At 43.7% G+C, this 14,975-nt stretch overlaps 1 protein-coding gene across 2 annotated transcripts; it reads right to left on the minus strand.

Annotated features, from left to right (window-relative positions):
* Positions 1-10,339: 10,339 nt before the first annotated feature.
* Positions 10,340-12,828, minus strand: tmem205 (transmembrane protein 205). Of its 2 annotated transcripts, none has more exons than XM_080524218.1 (4): positions 12,679-12,828; positions 11,998-12,107; positions 11,714-11,877; positions 10,340-11,444 (listed from the first exon to the last, which is right to left on the minus strand). In XM_080524218.1, the coding sequence occupies exons 2-4, from the start codon at positions 12,095-12,097 to the stop codon at positions 11,142-11,144; spliced, it is 567 nt and encodes a 188-aa protein (XP_080380344.1). In that variant the 5' UTR covers positions 12,098-12,107; positions 12,679-12,828; the 3' UTR covers positions 10,340-11,141. The 2 variants fall into 2 exon arrangements, with proteins under 2 accessions (XP_080380344.1, XP_080380345.1); XM_080524219.1 differs by lacking the exon at positions 12,679-12,828 and adding an exon at positions 12,219-12,250.
* Positions 12,829-14,975: the final 2,147 nt, after the last annotated feature.

Genomic DNA, 14,975 nt, shown 5'->3' on the forward strand with positions numbered 1-14,975 from the left:
ACAATTTATAATTCAAAACCAGACCATAATAGGATTCTCTGTATTTCATGTCATGTACACCAAAAGGTTGGTACAGTCAGGTGAAAACGTACAATAGTAGGTGAGGATCTCAACTGACCCCCAAACGGCAAGAAATGGTTACTGTCCATGTATTGTTAAAATCAACACATCCCTTCGTCACCTCCCGTCTGGATTATTGTAATGGAGTCCTGTTCGGGGTTCCCAGCAAAGCCCTGGACAGGCTCCAGTACGTGCAGAACTCAGCTGCCAGGGTCCTCACCCACACCAAGCCCTGGCAGCACATCACCCCCACCCTCATTCACCTCCACTGGCTCCCGGTCAAGTCCCGCATCACATACAAAATCCTCCTCCTCACCTACAAATCCCTCCACGCCTGCGCCCCCCAGTACCTAACTGACCTCCTCCCCCAGCATACCCCTTCCCGGAACCTGTGGTCCGCAGACATGGGCCTGCTATCCACCCCCCGCACCAACCTACGGACCTTTGGGGACAGAGCCTTCAGCGTGGCCGCACCTACCCTCTGGAACTTCCTCCCCACAGTGATCCGCAACACCCCCACCCTGGACTCCTTCAAATGAGCCCTCAAAACTCATTTAATTTAATTTAATTTTTGCCATTTAGCAGACGCCTTTATCCAAAGCGACTTACAATTACGAATTACAGGGACATTCCCCCTGGAGTAACTGAGGGCTAAGTGCCTTACTCAAGGGCACACTAGTAGTGGTGTGGTTTCAGGCGGGATTTGAACTCACAACCTTCCGATCACAAGTCCAACTCACTATCCACTAGACCACCACTACCCCCCCATCTGTTCTCCAAGGCCTTTTTCAGTTTTGCTTTGTTTGTTTTCTGTTTTGTCTGTCCGATCATTCCCTTGTAAAGCGTCCTTGGGCTTTTTGAAAGGCGCTATATAAATTAAAGTTATTATTATTATTATTATTATTATTATTATTATCCCTTCTCTAAGATTAGAACTTGGGACTGGATTTTGATTTCGTATCAACTCCTCTCAAAGGCTGATAACTTAAATCATCATAAAGAGCTAGTCGAGGACCGGTTTCTGAAATGTGTATGGATTATTATCATAATTAAACCAAGTCAGTTGTTTTCAAACCTGCTTTTGTCAGAATGACAGCTATTGCAACTCAGTAACTGGTCTTGCAGCATCATCTGGCTCTGGGCAGGTATCGGGTTACACATCATTAAGACCTTTTAGTGTCAGCCATTCCTAACGGTGGGAGGGAATAACGACCGCTAAGCCAGGGTGTGAGGGCAGGAATCCCCCCTTCTCCCTCTCCCATCTGCCCCCCCCCCCCCCCTCCTCCTCCTTCTCCCCCCAGCTGATCTATCAGTGCTGCACAGCATCGCTTCTCTCTGATGAGCGGCGTCTCCTTGGAGACGAGCCCAGAAGAACAAAGCAGACAGACCACCAGAGCCATTAGTGGGCCAGGCCAGCTCACTCAGCCACGGGCACAGCCTGCACAAGCACTAACACAGGCCTCTCCAGTCCAGAGGGGCAGATATTACACAACAAAGGGACATGGAGATGAGGACAGTGGGGAAACTCGTTTAATCTTTGTCTGTGTTTGTGCCAATGGTGATTAGAGTGGTGTTGGTGTGTGTGTGTGTGTGTGTGTGTGTGTGTGTGTAGTTAATAATCCTTACTTATGCATGGGTTACGCAGGTGTGCAGTTAATTTGTTCAATGAAAGCAACACTCCAGGGAAAACTGGCATGTCTTCCCACAGCTGATCACTCTGTTTCTCATTCTTTTCTAAAAAAACACGCCAAGAACAAGTCCTTCCTACCAGACTCAACCTCTCTATTTGGTTTCCTTCCACCCAGGTTCCTCATTGCTTGCACCACACCACAGAACAGGTTACAGAAACACTATCACACATCTTGAATGGCTGTTATGTTTACAAAGGAATGTATATAGCACGTCATGACAGAATTGTGAGCCTTATAGTAAAGGACATATCACTCCACTTCCCAGTTACAGTGAAAATGTATACACATGCTTGTGTCAATGCATCTATGTTCAATTTCTGTAATGACCAATGTCACTTTTCACAGTTGTCTGCTAACACACCAGATGTTGTTGTTGTTAATGAAGAGTCCAGAGAGGTGTCTGTATTAGAGGTAGCATGCACCTTTGATATAAGCCTAGAGGAAGCCTTCATGACTACGGTCATGAAATACCAGCAGCTTGTAGATACCATCTCAGAGCTAGGCTATAGGTGTACGCTATTAGTCTTTATATTTGGCAGTCTTGGACATGTGCACAGATTGGTTGTCAGAGGACTACGTCTACTGGGAATGTCCAAGGGAGAAGCAAAAAGGCTCAGCAAGTATTGCTCTGTCTCTGCGATTATTGGCAGCCGCCATATATGGCGGAGACGGTGTTACTTGTACCCGTGAGTCTTGTCCTGTTGTATGTGAAAGACATTGTCCATGTCTGTTTGTGAATGCATCCCATCTGTGCCTTCAGTATTTGTGTCCCTGTATACTTGTTTCTATGTGGACATAAATAAATGATTAAAATGTGTGTGTGTAGTTAATAATCCTTACTTATGCATGGGTTACGCAGGTGTGCAGTTAATTTGTTCAATGAAAGCAACACTCTCTCACTGTATATTAATGGCACCAATCAATTTCCTATAATTCCATATAGCTTCCTGGTTAAACTTCCTGATTTACCCTTTTTTATTTTTATTTTTTATTAACAACTGGTTGCCTGGCAACATTCTACGTTGGTATAATGGAACTATTTGGCATTGGCCGACAGAAAATGTAACAATGTTCTATGAGAAACACTCTTTCTTATAGAACACTCTGGGCCTATAGCTTTACTGGAAGCCTATGACACCTGTTCCAAATTGACATAGCCTACTTATAATGTGCATCTTTATGACCATCATTTCTTAAAAGATGTTGTAACTAGTTGGCAAACACCTCATACAACAGGCAGAGCAGACACAAGGACCTTGCACAATTTCAGGTTTTGAAACATCTATCCAAAAGACTAATAATGCTAACCCTAACCACTTACCAACAAGAGGAATATGTGGCTATAGGATGCAACCAGTTGGGTTTCTTCAAAACATCATCATCTTCAAAACAGCTTTTTTATTTTTTAAATGTTTTTATCATTCCCTCTCAAAACATTTGGAATATAATACCTAATCACATGATACCAGTCAGACCTTAAATCCGACCACCACTTCAAGGGTCTAAAGCCATTCCCTCCCTGGGTCCACGTTCTTCTTCCTTTTCCATGAAGTGGAAACACTTGTCCACTACCCTGCGTGGATTCAAAAGCATAGGATTGGTGTAACCAATGGGCACTTACACCAATCCCATGCTTTTAAATCCACATAGGCTAGTGGATGAGTGTACACTTCAGGAAGAGGGAGAGGAAATAGGAACACAGGAAATGGCTCTGGGCCTTGTAGATCCAGCAACACCATGTGCAAGGCATCCACGAGAAACCCTGACAAGAGATCATACGTTATTTCCCCCTGTTCTGTTCCAACCAGAAGAACTTAAGCCTGCTGTAAACCCAGTCACATGTCATGGGCCGTTGTAGTTCAGCTCAAGAAGTCTGGAGGCAAATGAATGGAATAGTCGGAGTCTGATGACAGACTGTTAGCATTTAAAACAGGCCGTCTTTATCGGCTGGCCGACCCTTCCTCCTAGACTTTGCTTTGATGATCTATCTATCTATCTATCTATCTATCTATCTATCTATCTATCTATATATATATATATATTTTTTAAATGTATCTTGTATTTTATGCATTTTGAGATTATTCTTGTTTTGTGAAATGCATTTAGAAATGTAATAAATAATAATAATAATAATTATTATTATTATAGCCTACCTACTGTAATGTAAACACACTTTATACAGCAACTTCCCATAAATCACCACTACCATTAAAACAAACTACATACAGTATACTGGAAGTAAACCTATAGAGTAAATGACTAATACTGGACAGTCAGCCATATTGCATAAAAACACTATTAAAGTTTTCCTATTATCCTAAATCAGTGAAAACTGGTGGCATCAAACGATATCCCTCAAAACACTTACATACAGTACATGCTATGCACACAATACGGTATTCACTTAGCTAGATGGTTGTTGTCTCTTGCTGTTCAGAGTTCCGACCAAAGTGATTGGAATCTGTAGAAGTTGTCGGGGAGCAACAGAGGGCAACAGCACTTTGTGGACATACTGTACATTATCAGATGACTTGGAGCAGAGGGGTGATGAATTTGATAACGATACGCAAGGCCAGGCCATCTGCCATACTTAGCTGGGGGGAACCTAGTAATAGAAGAACATCTCTGATGGGATAGAGAGATCTCTCTCACTCACACTCACAGCCTCCATTTAGTACAGTTGGGGGGGGGGGGGGGGGGGGGGGCCGTTTAATGCACCGGAGAAGCATTAGCTCCACTAAAGCAAATAGAGGTCATTATGGTGAAATTGGCCAGGTGAGGTCTCTCGTTTGGCACTGTTTGCTGAGTAAGGTCCCAGACGACCGTTGCAGGGAATTAGCTCTATTGATTGGTCGGCATCTGTCGACATCTGTTCCCCTTCGCCCCCAACAACACAAAACACTGGTCATAAAAACAGGTGAGAAATACATCTATGATATTCAAATGAATACGGTCTATTCGTTTGTGAATATCAGTTTACTTTTTGGGGCTGAAATGTATATATGAGCCAATTGTCTATTGTCACTTGATATGCAGACAAATTCGACAACCTGTCGTTTGCACTTCAAAGTGCCCCAGGTGCCAGAGGACTCATTGTTGATACCTTAACTGTAAGCTCTCCTTATTGCGTGTTACGCCTATAAACGTTTAAAACGATCGGACAGTAACTATAGCAACATTGTCCATATGAGCGGGTGTAAACAAGTTTACAGTGCAGCCAAACCATTTTCATTCGGATAAGGAAGTCAAGGAGCTGGATGGGAGGAAAAGAAATAATGACAAAACTTTTCCCAAACACTTACCTTCTGGGAGGACGGGATTTCCTTATCGGTTCCTAATTCGTGAGTCGCTTACAATGTTATTTCCTTTCAGGTGAAGAGTGAAAGTTACCCTAAAAGTGGTCTTCAACAATCACAATCGATCTCTCCGCCTCCGGCTTTCCTCGTCTCACCGTTTCCCTCTGAGCGTTTGCGGAATGAAACAGGCAACTCCCGGATCTCGATGTGTACAAAGCAGCGCCCTCCGTGAGAGAGCGCAACACAGTCAGTGGAGTGGAGTGGCCACCCCTCAGCGGAAGAACTCACACTGAGGGCTTTGTGATCCTATGTCAAAGTGGGGTACACACACACACACACACACACACACACACGCACGCACGCACGCACGCACGCACGCACGCACACACACACACACACACACACACACACACACACACACACACACACACACACACACACACACCCTGATTCCTCATTTACTACATAAAGAACACAATCTGTAATGTTGTGTTGTTTGAGTGAGGCACGTTATTGCCATGTAGCCTACAGTACTTGGATTATAGGCCAATATTGTATGTTCAGACGGGGCCAGTGTCCTGAATAGGACTGCATAGATATCTGCAGTATGCCAGACTCATCATTTATTTAGCATACAAACTGCAGGGTTGGGCTGCAGATAATTAGAACTATGCTGATCGGTTCATTGTGAGTTCTATTCCCCAAATAAGAAGTACTGATTGTATTTGTCTGTACAGTAGACCAATCAAAGTACAATTTTGGCCATGATTAAACATACTGTAAATAACACTTTTCCAAGTGTTCATAATTTCTCTGACTGAATTAGGATGACGAAACTCCCTGACAGTCCCTTGAGGCAACTGCAGCGCTACAGAGGGATATACGACAAACGGTGTGTCAGCAAAGCCCGGAGGATCATCAAAGATCCCAGCCACCCCAACCACAGCCTGTTCGAACCGGTGCCGTCCAAAAGGCGAGGCCTCTTCTGGAGCCTCAGGGCCAAAACTCAGAGGCTGACCAACAGCTACTTCCCCCAGGTGATCAGGCTCCAAGCACACCCCATGTATACGGACTACGAAAACCTTAAGCTCACAGGCACTTTACTACTGAACTATCTATTATTACTAGTTGCACCACTAGTGTGTCCTGTCATACCTGTACTATTGTCACCTTTATCTTGTATTATGCCTATTGCCTTATTGTCTGAAAATTGTCCGGATACTGCTATACTATATCCTGTCATATTATTATTAAATATTTTTTTTTATTTTTTTTAAATTAGTTTTTCAGATTTTATCCCTTTTTCACCCAATTTGGTAGCCAATTGAACCCAACCTAGCATCCAATTATCCCCTGCCTATTGCGAGGGATCCGCCGCACGACCCCGTGGCCGGCAGTCCCAGAGGAGGCCGCCAGGCAGACTAGCTGACTGGCTCCTCGAGCCCAGCACCGTTATTCCGGCACCCCGGGGGCGCTGTTGCGCGACGGATCCTTGTCCGGAACTATTCCTATACCCCCCCTCGGGAGCGGCCGCCCAATATGCCGCTCCCCGTATGTGCCTCGGCCATATCTGGGTCTGGCGAGCCGGGATACGAACCCCGGCCCCGGTGGGCAGCATGCACTGGTGGCCAGTGCTTAGCCCGCTACACCACCGCGGGGCTCTGTCATATTATTTTTGGTCACTTATGACTACTACTTATACTACTTACTACTTATGTACTACTTAACTTTTTCATATTGCCTTATGTCACTTTTTAATATTGCCTTATGTCTTGTGCTGCAATGTCATGAACCAAAGCCTAAGAATTTTACTCTCTTACACTTGTGTAATGTGTGTAACAATAAACTTGAAACTTGAAACTTAATACGGACAGTTCCTCGTGTTTTAGTGTGCCATCACTCCTCAGGAATTCCAAAAATCAAGCAGAGCGTAAAATGTTTCTGTATTATCTACAGAAACACAGTATCTCTAGCACCCATCCCATCACCCTTGCCCGTACCTCATCTGATTGTCTGTATCACCATCTGTGTAGGTTTAGGTTACGCAGGGAATAGATAGAGAGAATGTTTTCACTTAAAATCTCGCCTAACCAGAGATTTGGTGAACTTGTTCTGGAGTTAAACAATGTAACTTCCTGGTGTGGAAAATCCAGCCTGACAAGGAAACTAAGAGGAAGCAAAGTCTCTCCATTGAAGAAACGGAGAAGACAGCTCTTCAACTCCTCGTTATGGATTGATATATAACGATGAATGTCGAGACTGCTCTTCCTTTATGTACTTTCCATACAAAACTTCTAATCAATTAAACCTTAAAAACATCTTATCAGTTAAACACCATTCACTCAGAGTGTGTGGTGCAGTGTTTACTATTTACAGTATTTACATTTGGTATATAAACCAGGAAGTCAGGAGGATAGGCCTATTGGATCCTATCCAGTGTATTGTACAGCATCTGCAGGAAAATAATAGAGGGGAGGGGCAACCTCTGTGAGGGAGAGAAGAAGGCTGGCCTAGTATAGGGCTGGTCTGGTATAGGCCTGTCTGGTATAGGGCCTGTCTGGTATAGGGCTGGTCTGGTATAGGGCTGGTCTGGTATAGGCCTGTCTGGTATAGGGCCTGTCTGGTATAGGGCTGGTCTGGTATAGGGCTGGTCTGGTATAGGGCCTGTCTGGTATAGGGCTGGTCTGGTATAGGCCTGTCTGGTATAGGGCTGGTCTGGTATAGGCCTGTCTGGTATAGGGCTGGTCTGGTATAGGGCCTGTCTGGTATAGGGCTGGTCTGGTATAGGGCCTGTCTGGTATAGGGCCTGTCTGGTATAGGGCTGGTCTGGTATAGGGCCTGTCTGGTATAGGGCCTGTCTGGTATAGGGCCTGTCTGGTATAGGGCTGGTCTGGTATAGGGCTGGTCTGGTATAGGGCTGGTCTGATATAGGGCCTGTCTGGTATAGGGCCTGTCTGGTATAGGGCTGGTCTGGTATAGGGCTGGTCTGGTATAGGGCTGGTCTGGTATAGGGCTGGTCTGGTATAGGGCCTGTCTGGCATAAGGCCTGTCTGGTATAGGGCTGGTCTGGTATAGGGCTGGTCTGGTATAGGGCCTGTCTGGTATAAGGCCTGTCTGGTATAGGGCTGGTCTGGTATAGGGCTGGTCTGGTATAGGGCCTGTCTGGTATAGGGCTGGTCTGGTATAGGGCCTGTCTGGTATAAGGCCTGTCTGGTATAGGGCTGGTCTGGTATAGGGCTGGTCTGGTATAGGGCCTGTCTGGTATAGGGCTGGTCTGGTATAGGGCTGGTCTGGTATAGGGCTGGTCTGGTATAGGGCTGGTCTGGTATAGGGTCTGTCTGGTATAGGGCTGGTCTGGTATAGGGCCTGTCTGGTATAGGGCCTGTCTGGTATAGGGCTGGGCTGGTATAGGGCTGGTCTGGGAGTGTTTTTCTGTATTGACAGAGTAGCTCTAGGCAAACAGGAAGCTAAATCGGATCAATTTGCTCTTCAGTACTGCCAAAGAGCAATATCAAAAGCATAAAGTATCTTCTTAATGGATTTTTAATTCAGTGACCATTTTCAATAATGCAAGGCCTATATCCTATTTCTAAATATCACCTTATGGATAAACATTGAAATGGTAAAACCAGATTGATATAACCATATAGATGTGTTTGGAGAGGGGAAAACTAAGGGGACATACCCAACCAGCAAACTGATATTGAAGTTCTGAATTGGAATTGTATTCTGGTTTTTAACCACCATTTTTGGTCAATGGGATGGAGGTCAGGAAGGTCCCTTTATTCACCCCGTATTCTGTTCTTTCTCACTCTGACGCTATCAATGTTTTGGTTGCTGAGTTATCCATTCATAGCTTTAATTAAGACATCCGCTCTTCCTCTCTCTTCCTGTGGCTTACCAGCAAAGTAGGCTACTGGTCTGGTCCATTCATTCAAATCTGGTTTCCATGTGCGTCACCAGTAATGGAGTTAGAACTGGTTCATTCAAGAGGCAGGCGCCAACTGTTAGGTCTGGATTATATTGATCAGTGAAGACATTTTCCAAAATGCAATGACATTAATGCAAATGTTTTAGATGGCTAAATACAAAGAAACCAGTGGTAAGTATTTATTTTATTTACTTATATTTTGTAAAAGAAGGTGCTCAAATACATGCACAGTAGAGGCTCAATGCTCAATCATATTGTGACAACCCTGAGTAAATATGTCTATATTGGGTAATACAGCATTCCAGTTTTCCAGGCTGTGTCTGAGGAAGGTCTGGATCGCTCCTACCAGAGGATTGCTGTCCTCTCTACGAGCCCTCACCACTGGGGTACCCCAGGGCTCTGTCCTCGGGCCCTTCCTGTTTCTCTCTATACCAAGTCTCTCCTCGCATGGCTTCTCCTACCACAGCTACGTAGACAACACTCAACTCTTTCTGTCTTTTCCCCCCTCTGACTCACATGCAGCAACACGTGTCTCTGCGTGTCTTGCTGACATCTCTGCCATGGATGTCAGCCCACCACCTCAAGCTTGACCGTAACAAGACTGAGCTACTCTTCCTCCCCGGGAAAGCCTGCCCTCTTCAAGACATCTCCATCACAGTTGAGAACTCTACTGTAACCTCCTCCCAGACAACCAAGAAGCTTGGAGTGAACCTCGACAACCACTTATCTTGCGCGGCGAACATCACAGCGACAGCACGCTCCTACAGATTCTTCCTCTAAAACAGCAGAAGGACACGTCCATTCCTCACCAGAGAAGCAGCTCAACTCTTGGTTCATGAACATTTTAATTGCTTTGTTTCTCTTTCAGAGAGCAGAGTACTCAATTACCAATTAGTTTTGTACAATAGATGAAAACATGCCTGACCTGCAGAGTCTCATGCCAGTCCAGCACTTGAGTGATGAGTCACCTTATGTTCGTTCTCAGAGCAAACACTCAGACTTAAGCTTAGTAGGCTAACAGTGTTGAGTCACAGATGCGATACCTAGTCAGTTACAGAAGTTGACTATAGTTCTGTCATTGCGATGTGTGTTTCTTCAGTAGTATACATCTCATACAGTAGTAAGCAAAGTTAACTCCTCTCTCTCTTAATTGTGTGTGTGTTCCTTTAGTCTGTACTGAGTACTTTGTGAACAGAGCGCTGTATTGTTACATATTGACCTTTGGATAAACATTGAAATGGTACAGCCATGTTTGTATTTAATCATAGTAGATGTGTTTAGTTAGATCTGAATTCTATTCCATTCTATCAGTCAAGACAAAATGTCCAAAATGCAACAAAATGAGAATACAAATGTTTGAGATGCCATAATAAAAATTATGTACTTATTTTATTGACTTCTTTTTGTGAAAGAAGGTGCTCAACCACATACACAGTAGACAGTAAATACAGCTATAATGTAACGTTTTGAATAATTAGAAAGTTCTTTGTAATAATCTTCATAACTGTAGTTCATTCACATGTAATTTAGTGATAATCCAGAGCTAAATGTTATCACAATATTGCTATTGTACATTGGAGGCACTTGGTAATTGCAAAAAATTATGCATTCTTCATTTGTATTCAGACATCACCCTCTAGTGGAGGCACAAGCAATACAATCTTGACATAACAATCAAAAGAAACCAAATAATTGGGTAATGCAGGAGTCCTATCCACTGATCTGTTTAAAGTAATTAATTGGTCCTATCTAAAAGAAACAAAATGATATTAAAAGTAAAAAAAAGAATAATTCACAATTTCATCCTTTTCAGCTCTATCAAAGGCTCAGGTATATGGATATGAGATTACTATTCTTTGAGTAATCATCATTGTCAATGAAAATCTTTATAACATAATTCATCATATCATCCTTGGGACAACATTATGTTTAAAAAGCGAAAGACAAGAATACTTTTAAGTGCTAAGCTGTCTCTTTTAACTGAAACGGAAACAATCAGACAATTACTGGCACTTACTGTACTGGATGTAAAACTGTGGTGAGTTGTAACTTGAACAATACCAGCATTACTTGGGGCTTTCACATTAACCACACATGCCAATGGAGGATTTCCCCTTGCAACATACAGATCTCAAGTTACGAATCACCCTATTGAGAGTCTATCTAAATGGTACTTAAATTGAGGGCTGTATACACCAGGTTGGTGGTAGTGCAGACAAACGCAATCAGGTTACATAGACTAGACAGGCCATGGTATTTTCCAAAGGTCCTCCTTAGGGCCTTGTACTTGGGGTCCTGCTCCTTGAGTTTGGCGTAGCCTTCCTTCTGGCTGCCCAGCCCTATCTGGTTCCCCAAGCCATGCTCCTCCTCCACCACATGCAGCTCAAACATCACCTGTGTGGCCGCCGGGCCAAACCACTGAGCGTTGAGGCCCACCATGATCACAGCCACAAAGTACAGGACCATCTGCAGGAAAAGGGGAAGAAGATTTCAACAGTTATTTTAACAAGGGTTATGAACTGAGTTCATAATTGTGATGTTACAGTATTTATTTTGAAATCAATTAGTATGGTACAGTACAGGTCTATCGAACTGCCATTATAGCTAGCTATAACCATTACTACGAGTATACACAATAACCTCATTATTTTTGTATAGAGCAGCGTGCACTAAATCGATTTGTATCTTACAATACACGATGAGAGAATTATAATGCCTGAATTATAATGCCTGACCTGTACACTCTCATGCCAGTCCAGTAGTTCTCTTGGGTGGTACACTGCATACACAGCCAGGCTGACAACATTGCTAGCCAGCAGGCAGTAGAAATAGACAGGGAAGAGCTTGCTTTGCACCAGCCCGAAGGTATGTCGAGTTACCTTCCGCACCAGAGCAAAACCTGTGGGTAGAGACAGCGAGAGGCATTTGACTGTGAGAACGAGACTGATTCAATGCCTCAAACACTTACAATTCAAACATTAATTGAATACACATGATCGTGTAATGTCTCGTTCCTCACCTGCTATGAAGGAGACCCATAGCTGCATTCCCCACGAGAAAGACAACACCAGCATGTGCAGCACCTTCACCAAGTCTGTGGGCTCCCCTTCTGTGGCCATGGTAATCACTCTGGAAGACAGAAGGGGTCGACATCAGTCATGTTTACGGGCAAGAAAGACACATATTACATACCAATGATTATTGGCAATATGGGTACATGGGAAATACAACCCTACACACTTCGCTCTTGTACAATAACCCTGCACTTCAGCTGAAAGAGTATCTCTCGTCTGAAACCTCTCTCAAAACATAATTTCCCCACTGGAGTGGTCCACATGTGTGCAGGTATGATTAGCAGCATTCAAGGGGCCTGCGGCGCTCATAGATAAGCGGACTGACGTCATCACAGAGGGGCACTCACACCCTGGCTGCCTCTAGCTACTGTAGCATTCAACTCAAGTGTTTAATACGAACTGCTTGATGAAGATCATATGAAATCAATACGGCAACAGTAGCAGTGAAATTGCCTCTGTCTACTCTATGGAATTATTTGACACACGTTAGTTAAAACGTTGACGTTGGCTCGACAGCTAGCCTGCCGGCTCAAGTTGCCCTCTCTTCAACACACGCATGTAGGTTTGTGTTTATGTGCGTTCTGAAGAGAAGCATTAACGTTCTCCTCGCAGAGATATCCACCGACCTTGTGTTCCTTTCCCCCCCCCCTTCTTTAGTTGTTCCCTTTTCAGATGAACTGTCAAAATCTCTTGGATATTAATCTTCTACTTCTTCTTCGTCGTCTCTGGTTTAATGGCGGGTCGCAACCAACGCGAATGGATATTAATCGATCTGATCTATGACTATTGAACCCTTTTCCTGGACACTTCCTTGTTCATATGGCCATGCCCACAAACCACGCCCCTCAAACAGTACCAGCAAATGGCATTCTTACAAAAATGAATATTACGCATAATTTATAATCCACAAACCAATCACCACATAGATAGACAATATTTATTATGCAGGCCCCGCTCATTCATTGTGACGTACGGTGAGATTCTACCCAAATCAAATAAAAACTATCCCTATGATTTCCCCTCGACGAGGTCAATGGTAACTTATCATTTGACATGGACGATCGAGCGGGCTTGGTGAGTTACATTGTGCACTGCACTGCACTGTTGTTGTTGTTGTTGTTGTTGTTGTTGTTGTTGTTGTGGTTGTTGTTGTTGTTCAGAGTGAACCAACTGCTGCTGCTGCGGCCCCTGCTGCTGAAGGTTTGTAGGTTCATGATGTGTGTCAATCGGTGGCACTGCATTTATCAGACTTGATCAGATTACAGCAAATTAGCTTGTTATTCAAACACTGGTTATTCAATGACTTGCTTCCCCTGTCTTGTGTTGTAGTGTGTGAATCTCAGGAGTCTCTCCGGGATCTAGTGGAGAGACTGAGGTCAGATGTTGAGAACCAAGCTAAGGTGACAATTGAAAACACTTACTCTTACATTTACATTTACATTTACATTTGTAATGTACAGACGCCTTATTCCAAAGCGACTTACATTCGATACATTTGACTAAGCAAGTGAATCATCAATTCACCAGTTGTAGCATGAAGAGTAATCTAGCTCAGGCCAGGGGCCATTGGCAGTTGTTGTGATAGAAGAAGAAAGCCAGATTATTATTTTTATTTTTTCTTAATAAATAGATACTGGATAAACAGTACACGGTGGGAAGTAGAAATCTTAGGAGACACAGTATAGGGGAAAGCAGGTGTCTCAGGAGACACAGTGCTGGGGGGTAGTCGATGTCTCAGGAGGAGCAGGGTGTAGCCTGAAGAGATGGGTCTTCAGTCTCTGACGGAAGATTGGGAGTGACCCTGCAGTTCTGACAGCCGTGGGAAGGTCATTCCACCAGCGGGTAGCCAGTGTAGTGAAGATTACCTCCCCTAAGAAAAAGTTAAATTATGTAATGGGTTATTGCTGCAGATTAATTCCATTATCATTTCCTCCATCAATCAATGTTAATCTCAGTACTTGCCATCAGAGCAATCACTTTCCAGAAATAACATTGTTTTTCATAATCCTCTTATTTTATATTTTTAAAAAAGTATTCTAGCAACAAGAGTTTGACTTAGGAAAACTTATGATGTACTTCCAGGTAAAGTGGACCACTTGGAACTCCACTACATCCGCAGTCTTCTGTTTCCTCCCCCCTCCGCCTCCGCCTCCTGCTCTAGTACTCACACCTCTGACATGCAGAGGCAGGAAGCTATGAACCACCTCTCCCAGGAGCTCTACCACAGGTAGGACAGACCGGAGGCAGACAGCCTGCAACTGTGACTGATGTAGAGGACAGGTGTTGAGACAGGTGTAACTGAGGTGGTGAACTGTGCCCACGTGATGAGTCACCTTATGTTAGCTCCATGAACAAACACCCAGCCTTTAGTTTAGTGGAATAACACTGTCTTGCATCAATATCTGGTCTAATTACGCAGGTTGACTACAGTTCTATATCATTGAAATGTCGTGAGCTTAGAATTATAAGGTTCTATCTCCGTTTAGGGTAGTTCAGAGATATTGAGCGTCAACGTTTTTACATTCCATTATGTTTTGTGAGATGGAACCTTTGTATTTTATGAATTACTAACTAAAAAATGTCAACATTTAAAAAATAACACCACACAGGCATTAATAAACACCTAATGGATCAGATTATGTAAAAAACTCAATTTTGACAAAAATGGAGATAGAACCTTATCATTCTAATGTCACGATGTGTGTTTCTCCATTAATCATCACATGGCAAGCACACAGTTAACTCCTCTCTCCCTTCCTTATCTGTGTGACGTGTCTGTTTGTCCCTTTAGTCGGAGGATACTGTGGGAACAGATCGCTGAGCTGAGGGAGGACGTCCACAACTTTCACAGCCTACTTAGCAAGTTTTGTTCCCACCCTTGAGAACATAAAAGATGGTTTCCGGGACCTAGATTAAGCCTAGT

The sequence above is a fragment of the Nansenia antarctica genome (assembly GCF_963989245.1).
Source record: "Nansenia antarctica genome assembly, chromosome: 2".
Lineage (NCBI taxonomy): Eukaryota > Metazoa > Chordata > Actinopteri > Argentiniformes > Microstomatidae > Nansenia > Nansenia antarctica.